The sequence below is a fragment of the Dipodomys ordii genome, unplaced genomic scaffold (assembly GCF_000151885.1).
Source record: "Dipodomys ordii isolate 6190 unplaced genomic scaffold, Dord_2.0 Scaffold24, whole genome shotgun sequence".
NCBI lineage: Eukaryota > Metazoa > Chordata > Mammalia > Rodentia > Heteromyidae > Dipodomys > Dipodomys ordii.
This window is the reverse complement of record NW_012267240.1, coordinates 10,477,011-10,499,318: the sequence shown is the minus strand read 5'-3', so window position 1 is coordinate 10,499,318 and position 22,308 is coordinate 10,477,011. Positions and strand designations below refer to the sequence as shown.

At 38.4% G+C, this 22,308-nt stretch overlaps 1 protein-coding gene across 2 annotated transcripts in view; it reads left to right on the top strand.

The window, feature by feature from the left end:
- Spag6 (sperm associated antigen 6) overlaps window positions 1–21,872 on the top strand; it is a 48,015-nt gene extending 26,143 nt beyond the window's left edge. The window contains exons 5-11 of one of the 2 annotated variants that reach the window (XM_013014623.1): window positions 1,419–1,624; window positions 2,405–2,578; window positions 3,593–3,745; window positions 6,436–6,627; window positions 12,095–12,211; window positions 15,529–15,674; window positions 20,953–21,872. In XM_013014623.1, coding sequence (XP_012870077.1) covers window positions 1,419–1,624; window positions 2,405–2,578; window positions 3,593–3,745; window positions 6,436–6,627; window positions 12,095–12,211; window positions 15,529–15,674; window positions 20,953–21,022 — 1,058 coding nt within the window. In that variant the 3' untranslated portion in view covers window positions 21,023–21,872. The remainder of the gene's footprint in view (window positions 1–1,418; window positions 1,625–2,404; window positions 2,579–3,592; window positions 3,746–6,435; window positions 6,628–12,094; window positions 12,212–15,528; window positions 15,675–20,952) is intronic. The other variant, XM_013014624.1, reaches the window with a different exon arrangement.
- Window positions 21,873–22,308: the final 436 nt, after the last annotated feature.

The following is a 22,308-nucleotide window of genomic DNA, read 5'->3' as shown; positions in this document are numbered from 1 at the left end:
TCTGGCTTTTTTCTTATGTGGTGCTGAGGAATCGAACCCAGGGCCTCAGGCATGCAAGGCAAGCGCTCTACCACTGAGCCACCTTCCCAGCCCTTTGTTGACATTTTTTACAAGATGTAATATTACCAATTTGAAAAATTAAACCTTATATTTTCTTCAAATTAAAGGTTGCTTGAGGGGAGATGGTAAGTAGGTTTTGGTTTTCTTGTGTTTTTTTTTTTTTTTTTTTGCCAGTCTTGGGGCTTAAACTCAAGCCCTGGGAGCCTTTACTAGCTTTTGTGCTCAAACAACCTTGTTGCTCTACCACTTGGACCATGGGTTTTTGGTGATTAATTTGAGATAAGAGTCTAAAAAAACTGGCTTTGAACTGTGGTCCTCAGATCTCAGCCTTGTGAGTAGCTAGGATTATAGGTGTGAGCCCCTGGCGCTGGTGCCTAGCATAAGTAACTATTTCAGCTTGACAAGGCATACATTTCTAAGACATTACAGATCTGGAAAAATAAGGACATATTTGGAAGGAAGAAATTATAGAAATGAGTTGTGTGATTCAGTGAGAGAGGCCATGGATGTGGTACAAGTAGAATCTATAATTACATATAACACTTCATGCTATTGAAAATATACATTTTTGGGCACACATATGAGCCTGTCTAGTTGTCTCCCATTTTTCATAAGCTGTGCTATTTTTTATACCTCTTATTTTGTTCATATAAGTAAATCAACATGTGTGCTCAAAAGATACCTACATGATTTCTGACATGAATCATAACTAAGGTAGATTTATCCTTTTATCTAAAAATTGACATTTATATATCTTGCTCTCATATATGATCATCTATACATATATATTGATCATTTGCAAATCTCGGTTTTGAAAATATTTTTAATACACAGAATGTAGCATTTTATCTTAAAAGAGTCCTCGAAATATTATGAAATGAAAGGAATTTGAAAATCAACACTATTGACACTAGATTCATGTTAATGTTTACTTACGTAAATAGCACAAAATGCTGCCTAATTAGTGTGGTTGGTAAATTTTTGGTACTTTAATTTTCTCTGTTATTGTAAACCATGCATAAAATGCTTGCCTATTGAGAAGTGCAGAATTGTCAGCGCTTAAACAGCTGACATCTGCTTACTCTCTTAAAAAAAAAAAAAGAATAACAAGCCATTTCAGCCTAATCTACCTCAAATGTGTTCATGTAAATGGAGGTCCATCTATTGACCTGTGTTCTTTTCAGTTCAGGATTGGTCCACATGGTTTATGAAACCAGGAAGGCTGATTTGAAATGCAGATGTCGGGAGAGTGAAGTACACCCTCCCCTTTTTTCTTTGCTGTATCTGTCAGGGTGAAAAATGGCTTGCACAAGGGTCAGTCACCCATACTCACTTAATTACTTTTCTTGGACCCACAGAACTGTCACAAGCTGTGGTGGACGCAGGAGCTGTTCCTCTTTTAGTACTCTGTATCCAGGAGCCAGAAATTGCTTTGAAAAGGATTGCTGCTTCGGCCCTCAGTGATATTTCAAAGCATTCTCCAGAGTTAGCACAGACAGTAGTGGATGCAGGAGCTGTGGCCCACTTAGCCCAGATGATCCTCAACCCTGACGCTAAGTTGAAGGTATTTAAAAATGAGTTTATGAGACAACAACTCTATCATTTAATAATCTACAAAAATAGAAATATGCACAGCTTGCTATTATACCTAAAAACTTCTTAAATTATCACTGGAAACAAGCACAAATATAGTAGATACTGGGTCTTTTAAGATGTGAAAACAGTGCTGCAAGGGTCACACAAGATGTGCTACAAGTTAGATGCAGCCTCAGCGTTAATGTGAACAGTTAAAGTACAGAATTGAATCTTAGGGTTGGAAAGGACCTGAAGATTTTCTAGCCCACCACTGTAGTTAGTTTCTTCTGAAAATTGTTGTATTTATATTGGTCCTTGTAATTTTCTAAAATCTGATTACAGTTATACTTGCATATAAAGTTTTAAAATCATTAGCAAAACAAAGGGAACACTTTTGAAATGGTATTAACATCATGCCAAAACAATGTTATTTCTACTGAGTTGTTTTTATATTGAATGCAGCATGTAACATTAATTAACGATTTAAGCATTGCATGATTAAGAAATTAGTCTTCATCCAAAGGTCATCTTCTTTAATCTTCTGCTATAAATAAATAATGGAGAATGAATTCAGAGACGAGGGAATTAAAAAACAAAAACAAAAACCTAAGTGTAAGAAAAGGATGTGAAAGTTTCAAGACTCAGAAATTTTAGTTACATTGCTGTGTAATTGGTTTCATTTTGGAAAGGAATTTGACTTTGGATGAGGCTGTTGAGGTTACATGGGAATGTTGTCATGCACTGTTATTGTTTGTTTTTTGCTTAACAGCGTCAGGTCCTTTCAGCTCTCAGTCAGATCGCAAAACATTCTGTGGATCTGGCAGAAATGGTTGTCGAAGCAGAGATTTTCCCAGTTGTACTCACCTGTCTGAAGGACAAAGATGAATATGTGAAGAAAAATGCTTCTACTTTAATTAGAGAAATTGCAAAGCATACACCTGAGGTAAAAGAAAAAGAAAGCTACGAGATGCAACAATGCAGTTTTAAAATAAAACACCAATTGGTTATAGTGCCCAAGCATGTAAGGGCTTCTCATCCTGGGCTCTACTGACATTTTGAACTAGGTTATTTGTTGTGGTGAGCTGGACTATACATTGTAGAGTAGGTGTTCACCAGTGTTCCTTAGCTTCTCATTACTAGATGCCAGTAACCCTTCTACCCCCTAGGGAGTGACAATCAAAAACAGGCTCCATAGAATTGCCAGATATCCCCTAAGGTACAAAACTGCCCCAAGTTGAGAACCCCTGAATTGTATTAGTGGAGTTTGAGCTTTCCATTTCTAGATGGTGGGGGCTGTGGCCCTTGGTCATCCTTGATATTTTATGTCAGCCGGAGCAGTGAGAATATTATGTCTCTAGGCTGGGACACCACACAGGTCCCCTGGCTTAGTGTGCCTACTCTAAGAACTGCACTTTCACAGTGATGTCCCTGCTCGAGTCCTTAGATGTGAAAGGAAAGAGATAAAGCAGTTTCTGTATGTATTTTGATGAGTTGATTTTATTTCATGACACATTACAAGTCTTCATTTCTTGTATCATTGAACATCTTTATTTGGCTGAAGTTTTTTTAAATATTAAATTGAACTGTACTTAGAGAGTAATCATTCTAGGCTAGGCTATATGTCTGACATTGTCTTTTGGCAGTCAGGGATTAATATCTGCTTCATCCTTGTGCATTGTGATTGAAGGTTTAGTAGTTACCTAGTTATGAACTAGCCCTAGGCTTAGTGTCTAGGTGGGAATTTTTGACATTCATTATAATAAGGATAAAAGTTGTGTGATTAGTACATGACAAATTGAACACAAAACAAAGCTGTTCCCAGTGATACATCTAAAACAGGATGAACAGAATAAATAATTTATCTAAATGCTACTTCAATTTTCTGTTGTTTTTAAATCTTAAACTGAGTATATTGAAAGACCATCTTATGCCTCCTGGCTCTTGTCTTTTCTCTTAGCTTTCGCAGCTGATCGTTAATGCAGGAGGCGTTGCTGCTGTGATCGATTGTATTGGGTCCTGCAAGGGGAACATCCGGCTGCCCGGCATCATGATGCTCGGCTATGTGGCCGCTCATTCTGAGAACCTGGCAATGGCAGTGATCATTTCCAAGGTGCGTGATTGCTTGTTTCTCCTAATCAGCACATGTCCTAAGATAGAAGCACATGGTGACATTCTAGGAAGTGCAACCGGCCAGTGCAAAAGAATTACCTGAAAGTATATTCAGTGGTTTCAATGCTTATTTCAATGTTGATTATTAGTAGGATTCTCAAAGTGATCCTTGACGAAAGGTTAAGGTTCCTGGAGATGTTTTACTTAGTGTATTAACAGAATATAAACTCTTTTGAATATGGCTGTTATCTGTATTTTTTTTAATTTATTTTTTATTTTTTTGTCGGTCGTGGGGCTTGAACTCTGGGCCTGGGCGCTGTCCCTCAGCTCTTCAGCTCAAGGCGAGCACTCTACCACTTGAGCTACAGTGCCACTTCCGGTTTTCTGTTGGTTTATTGGAGATAGGAGTCTCACGGTCTCTCCTGCCCAGGCTGGCTTTGAACCGCGATCCTCAGATCTCAGCCCCCTGAGTAGCTAGGATTACAGGTGTGAGCCACCAGCGCCCAGCTTTCTGTTATCTGTATTTAAATATTAAGTATGTGTGTATCTTGGAGGATTCATTGTGCACAGTTGCAAACACTGATAGCACATTTTCCTTACAAACAGCTATTTTGAATGACATGCCCAGAAGTCATTTCCACTCTTTTCAGAGGTTATTCAGGTTGGAGACGGCAGTGGTTAGAACATCTTCTCAACACTTTTTCTCAGTCAGATATCATAAACTAATTTCTCTTCTTAGATCTAGGCAATCAGAGCACACAGTAGATAGCAGGGTTGTGTGTGTGTGTGTGTGTGTGTGTGTGTGTGTGAACATGAGTGCATATGTTCTTGCTCTAGGGATTTTGTCTTATCTCAATGTTCAATTTTATATAAACTCACCATATCGCGCAGTGTTAGCACTTAGTAGGTGCTCACAAAATGCATACATATTGAAGAGTACTTCATAGGTTGTCTGCTTACAGCGTGTGTGGCAACCCTCAGATGTAGATTTCTTGTCAGTGTAGAAAACCAGCTGCTGTATGTTAAATAGAAATGTGGATTTTTTAAAAATCCTTTGTTAATCCTTGGAATGTAAAGGAGTTTCAGATCTTTATTTTCTGCCTACTTTATGATAATTCTTTGCTCCGTTTTATCTTGCTGCTTTCCTTTTGTTCTTCTCTGACCACAGACTGTGACAGTGACTGGAGCAGTAAGTAATGCTTTGGGAAGGGCCACCCCAAGGACAGCACTAGGATTTTTGATCCTTGCCTCCTCTGTGGGTAACCACAGAGCTCCCATAGAGCGAGAACGATGAAAGCAGCAGCAGTTGCTTGTGCTTGTGACCTGTCATCCTCAAGTAACCAGGAGCCTCTCCTGGTTTCTTTGGGCTGCCGGCCTCTCCCACCTGGTTTGTTTTTCAGTTATTTGATCCAGGTGGGAGCAGCAGTCTTAGTTAAAGCACATAGCACTGTAGTAGCATTCCCTCCATTTCACATGTAGTGTGATAAGAATCCGTGATGACAGAACCTCATGTCTAATGACATCACTTTGGAAGGGATTCATGTTCCTGTCTACTCTGTCCATTTGAAACAACAGGGGCCATAAGGCTGCATCTTGGGATGGGAGGAGGGACTGTCTACTTTTTCTTCTCTTCCTCAGGCTTGTTATATTCTAGAAGCATGAGCTTTTGAGAAAGTGACTTCATTCTGAAGACAGGTCTGACCTTTCATATTGGCAGACATACATTTTTAGTCTGTTGGAAGGGAGGCAATGGGGAAATATGGCAAGGCTTTTCAGAAAACTGATCTTAATAACAGCTCAGAAGCTGTTGGGGTATTATCACCATGACTCCAAATTAGTCGGAAAATCACACCAATATGGATTCTGGAAGTAGTATTTGGTTATTTGATACTTTCTTTGGAGTACAAATTGTGATATATTCGAGGCCCTCTAGTTAGCAGTTTTCATTGTTCAAATGAGATGGAAGCTGAGTTGCAAAGTGCAAGCATGCACTGATCTGAATATCGAGCCACACAGGTGTCTACGTGATGTGTAATCATGTTAAAAGGAACAAAACTATAATTTAAAAATTGTCCAAAATCAATGGAAAATTATGTATTTCAGGAAAGATATTAGTGTAATGTATCCCATGTAAAATGTACTTACTATTCATTTGATTTTGAGGCCGTAGTACTTTCTCCTCAGATTTATTATACTTGTTAAAAAGTTGTTTCTTTTATAAAAGATTACTATTTTGTTTTCGTTTACTTGTTGTTGTGGTTCTCAGGATGCCTTGTGCATGCTAGGTAAGTACTAGGCTAGGCATAAGCTCTGGTGTTACAGCTCCAGTCCTTATTTAACAGATGCAAAGCAAGGCTTTTAGATCCTAACCATTTTTAGTTTGTCACAGTAGACTCTGGTTTGGTCTAATCTGTGGCATCTGTTGTTTGGTTAAATGTCTCTGTACTTGGGGTATGAGGGAGGCTCGTAGAGATTTTCTAAGTTGGACTGTTACAGATAATGAAGGTCATTTAGTTCTGGTCATTTTATTGACTTAAGAAATGACAGCGCCTGTGATGTGCTCATTTATTGAACCATTTAGGAAAAAAAGGATCAAGACTGAAATGATTTCTTCTAATGTTTGAGAGACACCGAAGCCTCTTTAATCCCACTCTAGATTTATAGCAGTTGCTCTTTTGATCACGGCTGCAGGGTGTACCCCAGTTGTCAATCTGCCTGTCAGAAGAACCGGAAGATCATATTAAGGCTGCTGCAGCGTGGGCCTTAGGACAGATTGGGAGACACACTCCCGAACATGCACGGGCTGTTGCTGTCACAAACACTTTGCCAGTTCTCCTTTCCTTGTACATGTCATCAGAGAGCTCTGAGGATCTGCAAGTGAAAGTAAGTACTTCATTCTCAAAGGTCGTAGGAAGATCTGTTAGATTTGTGACTTAAAATATTTTATTTTTCCTGATGGACAGACACTATTGCATTCACAAATCAAGAAATACAAATTTACAGAAGAATTGATGGCACTGTTTTTTGAAAATTAATTATTCTTGTCTCTCAAAATAAAAATAAGTAATATGTCTTAAAGAGCCTTCTCTGTAGGTATAGTGGTATTTGCGAAATGAATTTCTGGTTTTTGCATCCTGTATTCTGACAGACATTTCTCCCCAAAATAGGAAATAAAGAGTAATAGAAATTTTTAGCTGGAATTTGCTGGTGAGAATTTTTTCCATCTTACATTAAAAAATTGAGTCCAAAAGAATTTAATGTTTGTTTCAAAGATATAAAGTAGTTATAGAGTATTCCTCCATTTGTAATTCATTTCTTACTTCAAGGCTGCTTAAAACTTCAATTGCTTGTCTTGTGTTATTTCCTTTAAAAATATTCACTAAGTTTTTAAATTATGAATTTTTTAAAAGGGCAGGTTTTATGAAAATCATTACTGGCTACTAATGTGATTCACAAAATATGAATATAAAGTAGAGTGAGTAGTTCAATAATGTTGTATTTTCTTTAAAATAAAACTGCTTTTTGTACAATACCTACCAGGAAGATATATAACTTTCTCAATTGACATAGACCTAGGGGAGCTCATAGAAAAGACAGTAATTCAAAATAAAATTAACAGCAGCAAATTACACTGAATATTTTTATTTTTAAAATTAACTTAAGTAGTTGTACAAAGGAGTTGTACACTGAATTTTAATTAAAACAGTAAACTACCAAATAAGAAAATATGTTTCCTGAAATACAACTTTTGATGGTAGAATGAGATGTAAAATATACTTATTTAGGGGCTCTGAGTGTAATGTTTATAGTGAATCATTTATTTGATTTATAAATTTAATTTTTAATTAATTATTTATCTTTGTCGGTTATGGGGCCTGAACCCTGGGCCTGGGCGCTGTCCCTCAGCTCTTCAGCTCAAGGCTATCATTCTCTACAACTTGAGTCACAGTGCTACTTCTGGCTTTTTCTGCTTATGTGGTGTTGAGGAATTGAACCCAGGGCCTCACGCATGCAAGGCAAGCACTCTACCACTGAGCCACCTTCCCATCCCCAGACTTATGTATTTTATAAAAGCGAATTTATGTTCACTTGGTTATGTTTACATGTTTTTTTTCCTACAAATTCATTGAGGAAAGTTGTTTTCTCAAATCAGCATTTAAAAAAACATTTTGTAAGACCTTCCAGATCAAAGCAATGATTTAGTAGGGCTTCCCTCACAGGCTCCACTGATGGGCAATTCTTGATAGAGAGAGAGATTAACAGTACATTCTCGAAGGTCTTTTCTAATTTAACAGGTCTCTGATTCTTTCACCTTCTGGTAAGAACCTACAGCTCCATTTCCAGTTTTGATTTTTCTCCTGGACAAAATATATATAATTGCACATATATATCTTATATATATATATATATCTTATATAACTTATATATATATCATCTTTTTTGACTTCATGTTTCTTTGAACTATTCTTTTTTCTCTTTTTTTTGTCCTCCTTTCTCTTTGCTCACCTCTCTCCACTTCTCACTCCTTTTATCTCCAAGCTGTGCCAAGAGTCTAACAATACCTGCATTCAGTTTAGAGATCATTGATAGATAAATTATTAAATTTAAAATAATTTTCATCCTTTCAGATACCTGCATTCAGCAACTTTCACTTTCCTTTAAGTTTTAGAACAAAAGTAGAACACATGATCTAGAAGGCTAAGGCACGGTAGAGCTCACATGCAATCTCCAAATTTGGGAGACTGAAGCAGGAAGATCAAGGCCAGCTTGAGCTATATACAGTGAGATCCTATCTCAAAACACAAAACAGCAGCAGCAGCAATAAAGATAGGAGTTAGAACATGAATGATTACTAGTGAAATATACGCAAATTATACCTTGAGAAATAGTAAATTCGGTAGCACTATACACTTATATAATTATTATTATTATTATTATTTTGGGTCTGGTCGTGGGGCCTGAACTCTGGGCCTGGGCACTATCCCTCAGCTCTTCAGCTCAAGGCTAGCGCTCTACCACCTGAGCCATAGCGCCACTTCCGGCTTTTTTTCTTTTTGCTTATGTGGTGCTGAGGAATTGAACCCAGGGCCTCAGGCATGCAAGGCAAGCGCTCTACCACTGAGCCACCTTCCCAGCCCTATAATTATTATTTTTGTGTGTGTGGTGCTGGAGATTAAACCTACAGCCTCACATATGACAGAGAACTCTGTAATAAACACCCCTCAGCTCCTATAACTGTTTTTAAATGAATTGTTGTGGTGTTGTATAAATATCACTAGAGTAAAAGAAATAATAATTTTTTAAATAATAATTTTTAAAATAAGAATTATTGGAAGTGACACTGTGGCTTAAAGTGATGGAGCACTAGTCTTGAGTGAAAAAGCTCAGGGACAGTGCCCAGGCCCTGAGTTCAAAACTGAGGACTGATGGGGGGGAAAATAACAACTCTTACTGTGTTTTCCTTTATGGAAGGTGGTTTTATTAGGTTAATGAAAACATTAAATTTCTTCTGCCTATATTTGATTCAATATTTACTTCCAGGAACAATACTGGGTATTGAATTGCCCTGGCAGCATTCTTCAAAACTTTTAAGTTCAAACCTTTTTCTCCCTTCCCCCTCCTCCCCTTCTCCCCCCGCCCCCCCAAGGTACTGGGAGTTGTGCTCTACCACTTGAGCCATGCCATGCCTCCAGGCCCATGTAAATATTTTCTTACTATAGGGATTTGATCCTTCTTTTTCCCCCCAAGAACTCCTAGAATCTATCAGCTGTTGCTTCAAAGGCTTCAGAATGAAATACAGTAAAGTCTGTTTGATTTGTCTCTATTTGTGGGGAGAGTATATTTGAGACCACCCAGAGCTGTCTGGTGCCATTTTTCATGTTACTCATGGCAGCTCTCACATTATAAGGCCATGTTGAAGTTTACTTCATTCTAAAAGCACGCCATTTTTAGTGAGTACTCTAATTGGTTCCAATCTGGGAGAACCAGTGAGCAGCCTCTCCCATGACGTCACATAACCCTAATACTTTTAGCCCCCCCTTTTTTAAAGGCCTGTGTTTTTCCAAGCATCTTCATAAATAAAATGGAAAAAACGTGGCTTTTATGTGATAAACGTACTCATATATTATGAAAATATTTGTGCATTTTCATTTGTTTTGATTTAGAGACATCCTATTGAAACATTTTTTTCTTAGTTTGGCATTTGAAACAGTTTAGTTATGAAATTGTTTCTAAGTAAGTAGTTACTTGAGGTAGCTGTTGTGCTCTTGGGGTCATGATTGTTGCCCTTTATTTTTTGGTAGATGTAAAATGTTATTTATTGAGATATAATTTATATGCTATATAATTTATCTATTTAAAATATACAATTCAGATTGGCATGGTGGCAAACACCTATAATGCCCACACTCAGGAGACTGAAGCAGGAGGATCAGATTTCAGGGCTAGACAAGCTACATAGCACGACCCTGTTTCTGAAGAATAAGGGCTGCTTAGTGGTAGAGTACTTAGAAAGGCCCTAGGTTTGATCCCCAGCACCATAAAGGAAATAAGAAGTCCCTACAACTACCACAAAACAAAACAAAACAAGAAAACCATACAATTCATTAGTTTTTAGTGTATTTACAAAATTGCAAAACCATTACCACAAACTAATCCTAGAACATTTTTACTTTCCACAAATGTCTTACCCATTTGCAGTCATTTCACTTCTCCTCCGCTCGCCCCAGCAACCCTCAATTTACTTTCTATCCCTGTGGATTTGTTTGTCTCTTCTGGATATTTCATTTAAGTGGAACCATATAAACATGTGGCTTTTATTGCCTGATTTCTTTACTATTTAGTCTGAGTTTCAAGATGCCTCCATGTGCATATGTCAATATTTTGTTGCTTTTTTATTGATAAATAATATCCTATTGTATTGATATGCTATGCTGTTTATCCATTTACCAGTTGCTGGATATTGGATCATTTCCACTCGGACTATTTGAATAATGCAGCAATGAACATGACTGTACAAGTTTTTGTGTGGATACAGGTGTTCACTTCTTGGGGGCATATTGCTAGAATTGCTGGATCATTAATATCTCTACTTAACATTTCAAGAGGCTGCAAACCATTTTCCAGCCAGTGTAGCTGCTGTTCTTCATTCCTATGAGCAACACAGGAGGGTTCCAATTTTCTGTAAACCTTGCTGACTCTTGTTAATATCTTTATTTTTGTTTACCATCCTGGTGGGTAGGAATTGGTATCTCATGATTTTGATTTACATATGGTTAATATTTTCATATACTTATCAGTCATTTTTCTACTGTCTTTGGAGAAATATCTATTCAGATCCTTTGACCATTTTATATTTTATTATTTTTTGGTGGTGCTGGGGATCAAACCCAGGACGTTCTACAAGCTAGGCAAGCACTCTACTACTAGCTACATTCCCCAGCCTTATCCACATTAAAATTGAGTCATTAGTTATTATTATTTTTGGTACTGGGTTTGAACTCAAGGCCTATTACTTGCTAAGCTGGCTTGACACTGCTGAGATGGAGATGGAATGAGGGCAGTCTTCTCCCAGTAGTTGAGTATGTCCTATTCATGAAGGGGATGAATGAGAAAATTTCCACTCATAAGCCCTAGAAGCATCTCTGCAAATGCTCATTGAATCATGCACACGTTAGACATTTCTGTCTTCATACTATGAGGCATGAAATCTTTTAGAGAAAACCGGGAATGGTGGTTCAAATCTGCAATGAGCTACTAGGGAGGAGATCAGGAGAATCATAGCTAGGGGAAAAAGTTAATGAGACCTCCCCTACCTTAACCAACAAGTTGAGGGTCATGGTGCACACTTGTCCTCAGCTTCACAGTCTGATGCTGGCCGTGGGGAAAATGAAGACTCTATGAAAGAAATAGCAAAAATAAAAAAGGGCTGGGAATGGTTTACATGGTAGAGCACCTACCTAGCAAATGTGAGGCCCTGTACTCAAAGTTTGGTACTACAAAAAAAGTATAAATATTTAAAATACCCTATATATGTATGTATATGTACATTACATATGTGTGTACATCTGTATTGTACATACAGGTATATATAATTCCTAATAAAGATATTCACCAGTAAGTTATCTTCACATAACTATTAACTGGAAGCAATAAGATGTAATAGTTATCTACTTCATATAGAGAAAATGTTATTATATATAAATTTGTAATCTATAACTATTATATAATATATAGTTTTATGGTCTACACTTCTTTTCATTTAGATTTTAATTTATATTTTTAGATATTTTAAGAGCTGCACAATTCACTCCTATCCAGTTTTTCTGCATTTTGCTTTGTATTCCCATAGAGTAAAAAAGCCATCAAGAATATCCTGCAGAAGTGCACCTACCTACCAGCCCTCGAGCCGTTCCTGTATGACGCTCCACCCAACATTCTGAAGCATGTAGTTGGGCAGTTCAGTAAGGTAGGCCATGCCCTGGAGCCTGTGTGAGGGGACGGCATGAAAATGATCTGTTAACTTGTTTCTCCCATTTTCTTCTGTAAGCTGGAGCTCATGTTTTATAACCAATCTCTCCCCAGTCTACACTGACAGTGGTAGCAAAGGTGAATTAAGTGCGGCAGTAAATGAAACACTTCTTTCTTCACATTTCTCTCAGCCCCCACCCTGATTTTTTTTAATTCTCAGAAAGTAAACAGAACGTCAACATGTGAAAAAAAAAGTCATGATATGGATAATTTGTATCCATAAGTGTCTTTCAGTAAATTTCCCAGGGTCTCTTAGTCTCACTCACCTGGGGAATACAGCAAAGATCTTATAAAGAAAGGACAGGGGTCTCTGAGCCACTGACATGTTTTCACAAAGTCCTTGCTGCACTGGAGATGCTCTCAGTAGTCATTTAGAACACTGACTCCTTTTCAGAGCAACTTTAACAAATGTAGCTGTCCACTCTCTCAGAAGTGGATGCAAGTGGTAGGAAGGCAGAAAGATGAAGCAGGGCCTAGCCTGGGGCTGGGGACTTGGCAGCAAGGGGTGCAATGACAGATGACACAGTCGCCCATGGTCAGGATGGTGACACCGTGCTATCAGGAACCGCCTAAATGCTGCTCTGTATATTTGACTTAGGAAAGTGGTGTCTCTACAAGTTGTGTGTATATCACATTGTGTGTATAGGCTCATAAGTTAGAGGGCTTGGATTTCCTGCTTAATAGCTGTAATTCTTTGTTGTTTTTTTTTTCCTAAAAAAAATTCTTTTGGGTTCTAGAGATGGAACCTGAGTTCTCACATATATTATTTTGAAAAGATGTCCCTCCAGTTAAGCTGGAAGTTTCTGAGTATTCATCTAAAAGAACTACTCACAGCTTTGTTCTCTGGACTTTCCTTCATTGTCTCCAACAGTTTGGCTCAGCCTCAAGCACCACAGTTACTGGAAAATAGAAGTTTTCTATTGTTGACCCCTGAAGACAATATTCTGTGTAACAGACACCTATGCTGTGTCTCCTTCCTTTCAAGAAATCAACCAAATTTCCTTTCCTCTCAGTTACATGGGACATGCAGATATATTGTCTGCTCCTGGACAAAACCAACTAATAATGCAGGGAAAAGACAAACTCATGGAAAGGGAAAATTGATCCGTTTCTTTACCTAGGTGTGCTTTTGGGTGCTAAGAAAAAAACTGGCTAATTTGAACATCTAAAAAGAAGGAATAGGGACTAATAGATAACCTAGATAGAATCATCAACTTTTTTTTCCCTCCTTTGGTTGGTCATGGGGTCTTGACTCAGGGTCTGGGCACTGTTCCTGAGTTTTTTTTTCACTCAAGGCTAGGGGGTCTACCACTTTAAGCCACAGCTCCAATTCCAGCTTTATGATGGTTAATTTTAGCTAAGAATATCATGGCCTTTCCTTCTCCCAGCTGGCTTTAAACTGCAATCCTCAGATCATAGCCTCCTGAGTAGCTAAGGTTACAGGTGTGAGCCACCAGTGCCTAACTCTTAAAATTGGGTAATTGACATTATTTCCAACAGTTTCATTTGTAGTGTAATCATTTTAGGCTTAAGCAAGATATTCCAATTTTATCAGACTAATTATGAAAATGAGCACTAACCAATGCTAAAAGTTCAAAACAGGCAAATAAAAAAGTTAAGGTCAACTAACTGAAAACAGTATGTCATATCATATATCCTGTAAATATGCTTTTGGCAATATTTACCTTAGGCACAATTTCTATGTCCTTCAAGCTCTCACACTCCCAAGTATTAGGCATCAAACCAAACCTAAGGCCTTATGCTTACTAGATGAGCAATCAGCCATTTAGCTATACTTATAGCCTTTTGTTTGTTTTGCCAGTCCTGGACACTGAGTACAAGGATGATGCTCCATCACTTGAGCCATAGCTCTACTTAGAGCTTTTTGATTGTTTAATGAAGAGTCCCATAAACTTTCCTACCAAGCTTAGCTTTGAACTGTGATCCTTCTGAGTAGCTAGGATTATAAGCAGGACCCACTGGCTTCAGCCCCTGAGTTTTTGAGACAGAGTCTCACTACATAGCTCAATCTGGCCTGGAACTTGCTATGTAGTCCAGGCCAACCTAGAACTCATGTTCCTTTCCCCTCTGCCTCTTGGATCATGCCCAACCTTATTTTCTTCAAGGCTTGCCCTCACCCAGTTTTATTCTTTTTCTTTTTTCTTTTTGCCTGTCCTAGGGCTTGAACTCAGGGCCTGGGGCACTGTCCAAGCCTCTTTGTGCTTAAGGCTAGCTCTCTACCACTTGAGCCACACTTCCAGGTTTTTCTGAGTAGTTTATAGGAGATAAGAGTCTCACAGACTTTCTTGCCCAGATTGGATTTAAACCATGATCCTTAGATCTCAGCCACCTGTGTAGTTAGGATTACAGGTGTGAGCCATCAGCACACGGGTTATTTTTCTTCCCTGAGACATGATCTTGCCATTATGCAGCCCATGCTGGTCTAGAACTCAAGATCCTTCTACCTCAGTCACCCAAGGGCTAGTATTACAGGCATGTGTTACCAGGCCTGGCTCCCTATGTTTAATTATTGGGGTTAAAGGATATAAAGTTACTTTGTCAATTTGTATCCATGTTTCTAAAAGCATATTTCATTTCTGTGCTGACGTGGTTGAGGACTGATAATGCATTCACCTACCCTGGCCTAGGACAATACTTGGGGTAGCATTGCCTAGAATGTTGTCAAAAGCAAGCTTATTGCCAAGAACTGTTAGTCTTTGTCTTCAAGGGCAGTGTTCCCCAGTCTTAAAGGGGGATCTTGATCTACTCATCTCCTGTGTCAGATATCAGTATTGACAGAGCTATAGAGTATATACATCGTGTTGGGAAGATGTTATCTGTGGTTGTCCAAACCTACATTGTGATTATCGCCTTCACTATGTAGAATCTAAAACCTACATTTGCCAGCCTTCCTGCTACCCATGGGTTTCTTACTGTTCCTGCGTGAGCTTTGGATTCATGTGATCTATGACCCAGAGCTTGACAGGTTTTAGAATGCCAGGCACTGGGTCTCTGGAGTTGAGCAGTGTTTTAAATAAGGAATAAGAATCAGGCAAAACAGGGTGGGGGTCTCATGGATGAGCATTCTAATAAGAGGAAACAGCAAGGGCAAGGCCAGGAATGGCACCACTTGCATGCTCTGACGCTATTTAAACAAAACTGAGGGTGTAGATTGGTGGCTATTGAGGAGGCTGGGTGCTTTGCAATCACAGTAATTAACGTGTGCTGACTTTCTCATGTGCTTCATGATTCTAGGTGCTTCCACATGATAGCAAAGCTCGGCGACTTTTTGTGACAAGTGGTGGACTTAAGAAGGTTCAAGAGATAAAAGCAGAACCAGGTTCTATCCTTCAGGAATACATCAACAGTATTAACAATTGCTACCCAGAGGAAATAGTAAGGTAGGGAAAATGGACTTTTGTGAAGCCTTTTGGTTTTCAAATGGAGATTAATATTACTGTGTCAGAAGGTGCACTTTGACATAGTACTGGCCAGTGCATATTCTCACTTCTTCTTGATTTCTTTTTCCTGGTACAAATTAAGTGATGATTTTTTTTTTTTTTTGTCAGTCATGGGGCCAGAACTCTGGGCCTGACCGAACGCTGTCCCTCAGCTCTTCAGTTCAAGGCTAGCACTCTGCTACTTGAGCCACTGCGCCACTTCAGGTTTTCTGAGTGGTTTATTGGAGATAAGTGTCTCATGAACTTTCCCGCCTGGACTGGCTTTGAACCACAATCCTCAGATCTCAGCCTCCTGAGTAGCTAGGATTACAGGTGTGAGCACCAGCACCCGGCTAGTGTTGATGTTTCCATTGACACAGACATTTCCAAATCAGTCTGGAATGTCATTTAAGATATTTCTATATAAATTCAACATTTACACTTTACTGTAGAATGCCCCAACATAATTCAAATTAAACTGATAGTTTTAAAATTGTGATTGCTCTATTTAGAAGAGGCCTATAAATCCTAATTATTTTATTTCATCTTTTTTTGGTTGTTTTTTGATGGTACAGGGGTTTGCACTTGCTCTTTGTGCTCAGCTGGTACTCTATTGTTTGAGCCATGCTTCTTGCTGGCTTTTTGCTGGATATTTTGCACTTGGAGTCACATGGACTGTTTTGCCTGGGCTGGCCTTGAACCATGATTTTCCAGATCCCTGCCTCTTGAGTAGCTAGGATTATAGGCTTGAGTCACTGGAACTCAGCCTAAATTCTAATTTTCATAGTTTCCTGTATATTACTTTTACATAGTTCATATTATATTAATGGATGTATCATAAGAGAAATTTAGTAACAAAAGAAAGTTCTTACCTAAATATGAAAAATTATGTTAATGTTTATGACATTCAGGTATCTTAGTATTGAATAGTAAGTATATTTTGGGAAACATATAAGAACTGCTTGACTAACACTTGCAATATGCCAGAGAAATCGCTGAGATCTTTGGGAAATGGTAATAGCAGTTGGCATGGAAATGAGCGATAATGTATAATAGAAATATGGTGAGTCTGAGAATGTAGCTTAGTCCTTCCCTAGCATGGACAAGAACTGAGGTCCATCTGTAAGAAAAGAAAAAAATTGCTGGATATAGTGGTAGTGTAACCTCAGCATTCAGGAGGCCAAGGCAGGAGGATCATAGTTGGAGGCCAACCTAGGCTACAGAACAAGTCCAGTCTCTAAACCAAACTAAAGAATAAAATAAAACAAGTAATAATAATGTGACCCATATACATAACTTTCAAATTTTCCAATTGCCACATTTAAGAACAAAAAAAATGAACCAAGCTAAGCACATTTTGGATGGTATGCTTTTGTTAATCTAATATATCCAAGCATTGTAATTTCCACTTGCAACAAATATAACAATTAGAATGAGTTAGTTTACATTTTATAGTACTTTATCATATTTTACACTTCTATTTTAAAATTTATATTCTATATTTTATAACATTTTATCAATCTAAATATGTTTTATTTCAGATGGTAAGTTTCATTGGAAATATTTGACCTATATTTAGATTATATAAAACTTATATAAAAGCAGACTCTTAACTTATTCCAATTTATCCGTGTTTTCTAATAATTGAAGTGTTTTAAAATTTGAGATAAATGAAATATAAAAATTATTAAAAAAATAGAAATCCATTCTTTCAACATGCTAGTCACATTTCTGGGGGTCACATGTAACTAGTACCATATTCAGCAGTATAAATTTTAAAGTTTTTTTTTTTTTTTTGGTTGTGGGTCTTGAACTCTGGGCCTGAGCACTGTCCCTCAACTCTTCTGCTCAAGCCTAGTGCTCTACCACTTTAGCTACAGCACCACTTCCAATTTTCTGGTGGTTTATTGGAGATAAGAGTTTCACGGACTTTCCTGGCTGGGCTGGCTTTGAACCATGATCCTCAGATCTCAGCCTCATGAATAGCTAGGATTACAGGCATGAGCCACGGGTGCCCAGCTTTAAAGATTTTTTAATATCTCATACACTAAGGTAGATATTTTATAATAGCTACCTTCTGAGGAGCTTTGAATGGTGAGGCTAGCTTTCACATTTATGACTTAGATGATTTTTTTTTTTTTTTTTTGTCGGTCGTGGGGCTTGAACTCTGGGCCTGGGCGCTGTTCCTCCGCTCTTCAGCTCAAGGTGCGTGTTCTACCACTTGAGCCACAGTGCCACTTCAGGTTTTCTGGTGGTCTTTATTAGAGATAAGAATCTAATGGATTTTGGGCTGGGAAGGTAGCTCAGTGGTAGAGTGCTTGCCTTGCATGCATGAGGCCCTGGGTTCGATTCCTCAGCGCCACATAAGCAAAAAGCAAAAAGCCGGAAGTGGTGCTATGGCTCAAGGGGTAGAGTGCTAGCCTTGAGCTGAAGAGCTGAGGGACAGCGCCCAGGCCCAGAGTTCAAGCCCATGACTGGAAAAAAAAAAAAAAAGAATCTAATGGATTTTCCTACCCAGGCTGGCTTTGAACCACGATCCTCAGATCTCAGCCTCCTGAGTAGCTAGGATTACAGGCGTGAGCCACTGGCACTCAGCTACAATTGTAATTTTAAAATTTTCCAAACACTATACAAAGTAAAGTCTTTGAAAGTTTTCCTCTAGATAAAACCTAATGTTAGGGTGATGATTTGCCTTTTTTAAGTTACCTTTACCCAGGTCTATATTCTTTCCTAATCTGCCTCATACCAACTTCTTCCATATTTGTTAAGTAAGGTGGGTGACACAGAACTCAGAGATACACGAAAGTTTTCTGGGTTCCCACCCAAACTATTGCACTGTGGAATTCTTCACTGAGAAACTCATCTGAGCCAGGCACTGGCGGCTCACGCCTGTAATCCTAGCTACTCAGGAGACTGAGATCACAGTTCAAAGCCAGCGCCAGCAGCAGGAAAGTCTGTGAGACTCTTATCTCCAATTAACTACCAGAAAACCAGAAGTGGTGCTGTGGCTCAAGTGGTAGAACACTTGCTTTGAGCTGACCAAAAAAAAAATTACATTCTTTTTATTTTTAAAATCTATTATATTCTAGATTGCATAGCAATTTTCTTTTTAATCAAAGACTTCAAAGTAAGACCAGATACCCTGAAAATATTACAAAAAGAAAAAGGAAAACCCTAGGGCTTCGTGGCACAGGTCAAAAATTCCTAACTAAAGATCCAGAAACACAATAAGTCAAAGAAAGGCTGGATAAAGAGGATTGCATTAACCTGCGAGTTTCTGCATGGCAAAGGAACATAGTTACCAGAATGAATAGAAAGCACACATACTGGGAGAAGATCGCTATATATCTGGCAAGGGCCTCATAACTAAAATATACTTAAAGCTAAAAAAATTAACCGCCCCCCTCAAAAAACAAATCCTCGAAGAAACTTATCAATAAGTGGGCACGACAAATTTATTTGGCATACTTTTAATATGTATGCTTGGCATATCAAGCATCTCATAATTGTTAATCAACATACTATTTTAAAACTATTTTATGTACATGTATAGCACTATATAAGCTAAAGAACCAATGAAATGATTCGATTTTTATGTTTTTAATGATAGGGATATTTGTAAACCATTTATAAAATAATTTTTCAATGTTAACTATATTTCTCCAAATTTTTTTGTTCCTATGGGGGTGGTTAGATCTGGTTAAACCAGATATTAAGAAATTATTACTAGGGCGGGGAAAGTGGCTCAGTTGGTAGAGTGCTTGCCTTGCATGCTTGAGGCCTTGGGTTCAATTCCTCAGCACCACATAAGCAGAAAAAGCTGGAAGTGGTGCTGTGGCTCAAGTGCTATAACACTAGCCTTGAGCTGAAGAGCTGAGGGACAGCGCCCAGGCCCAGAGTTCAGGCCCCATGACTGACCAAGAAAAGAAAAAAAAAATTAACCTGTACTGTCCTCCTTGCTCTTAAAACTGCCAAAGGTACAGTGAAAATCCCGGGTACAGTACTTCCATACTTTAGTTTGGACTGTGAATAAACCGAATTTAAAAAAGAAGGAAAGAAAGAAATGATGGGTAGGCAGCTGCCAGAGGCTCACACCTGTAATCCTAGCTACTCTGGAGGCTGGGATATGAGGATCATGGTTCAAAGCCAGCCTGGGCAGGAAAATCCGTGAGACTCTTATCTCCAATAAACCACCAGAAAACTGGAAGTGACACTTTGATTCAAGTGGTAGAGCACTAGCCTTGAGCTGAAGAGCTGAGGGACAGTGCCCAATCCCAGAGTTCAAGACCTACGACTGACAGGTCATTGGTGGCTCATATCTGTGATCTTAGCTACTCAGGAGGCTGAGATCTGGAGGATCATGGTTTGAAGTCACCCTGGATAGAAAAGTCTATCTCCAAAGCACGAAGTTGAGCTGGAGGTGTAGCTCAAATGGCAGAACAGCAATATAGCAAGAAAGTAAAGTGAGTAGGAGGCCCACAGTTCAAAAGGCAGTAGTAGGGGGGAAAAAGAAAGAAAAGAGAAATGATTTTTAGCCAGGTGCTAGTGGCTAATGCATAGCTGCTTAGGAGGTCTGAGGCTAGCTCAGGCAGAGAGGTTCATGAACTCTTCTCAACATTGAGCTAGCTGTGTTGGATCAGGCCTGTTAACCTAGCTGCCCTGAAGCCTAACAAGGCAGAGATCATGCCCATGCATGTGCCCAGGCAGGAAATGAGACACAACCTCAAAAATGATTAGCACACACACACACACACACACACACACAAACAAAATCAGGGCTAGAGGTGTGCCATAGCAATAAGAGCACCTAAGCTTCAGTACCTGAATCCGAACCCTGGTACTGCAAAAACAGAAACAAATATACAAATGATTTTTTAAGACAACCAGAATGCAGAAGTTGATCAGCAATGATAGTTTGCACTATCTAAAAAAATCAGCTATGGTCTTTATAGTAACATAGTCACTTGATATAATAAAGTGTCTCTGTAATTAAATGTTGCCACTGGATTGAGGTTCCTGCTTGGAAAACATGCCCTTAAGATATTCTACTGCTTCTCTAGCAGTGTTATTAGTTCCTCTAGTTTCTACCTTTATGCATAAAGCATTATAACATAATCATACATGTATAAGTGAGGCTTCATTTAGAAAATTACTTCAATATATTCCTTATATAGAATCTTTTATGCTTACTGTGTAAAATCTTTCCATTAAGTACCTAATAGCAAATTTTCTTTTTCAGGTACTATTCCCCTGGATATTCAGATACACTTCTGCAGAGGGTGGACAGCTATCAACCAATTATTAATTAAACAAAGTTGTATTTTTATACTTATATTTACCACAGAGAATGAATAACAATCGTTAAAGTTTGAAGTATCTGAATTAAGTACATACCAGTTTCATTCAACATGAAATACCTTTAGATAATATTTGAAGTTTTTGTGATGCTTTAGAAATTAGTAACTTGAATACATAAGGAACCATTGAGAATCATTTGCATGTATAGGGTTTGCTCTAAAGATAGATTTAAAGACACTAATGGGGTTTAAGGTACATGTTATTTTCTACTAAGACCACAATCAAATACACAATACACCCCTCCCCTTCAATAGGTAAATGATGGTGTTTAGAAACCCTTATTTTGGCCAATTAGGAAATATGCATAGGCCTTAGCTATTACACAGCAGGATGTAGAAGAGGAAGAGATGAAAGAGGAAAGTGATGACATAAATTCAGTGTTCTAGAAAGAGCTCTTAAGGCTGATCACATACACACATTAAGAAACACAGAGCCTGGGGATAACTTGTCACATTTTCCTAACTTAGGAAGGTTCTCTTCACCACCAGATTTTTGAGACTTTCTTTCTTCTCACCCTACCTGATCTTTCTTGGCTGGAAGATGTCACAGTTCAGTATTGAACACTGTACCTTGCAACACTGTCCTGCATTTTCATGGAAAGGTCTCTTGTCTAAGGAAGCAGGCATGTTAAGCGAGTCCTCAGTATTCCTTTGACCAAACTTTACCTTCCCCAAACTTCAAAAGTCACATTTTCAGGAATTTAAGGAAAAAAATATTGAGAAGATATCACCTGGCTCAGGCTTTACAAACACTTTCCTATTAAGAAGTTGTAATGAAATAAAATAAAAAGAAGCTGAAAGTAAAAATGGATTTCAATAAAGTTTTAAAACAGCTTTAGGCTTGTCCTTTCTGTACGGTGTGTTTTGGATGTTCCTGGGGAGCAAGGGCAGGAGCACCTGAAGAGCCCCTAGGCTATGGTCAGCCCAGTGGGCTTTGTTTGCACATTTCCTTCTTGCACTTTTTTCCCCTCCTCAAAAGGAAACTTACCTTTTGGCAATTTTCTGGACTTCTCTGTCATCACTATTTCCCAATAGTACATAGCTTTGCTGCATCTTTAAGATTTTCATCATAAAACCTTTTTGTATGCTGGGTGCTAGTATCTCACCGCCTGTAATTCTAGCTACTCAGGAGGCTGAGATAGCTGGGCATAATTTGGTCATGTATGTGCTAAATATATCTGCTACAAATGTTTCTTTTCCTTTTTTATTTTATGGCAGTCCTGGGGTTTGAACGCAGG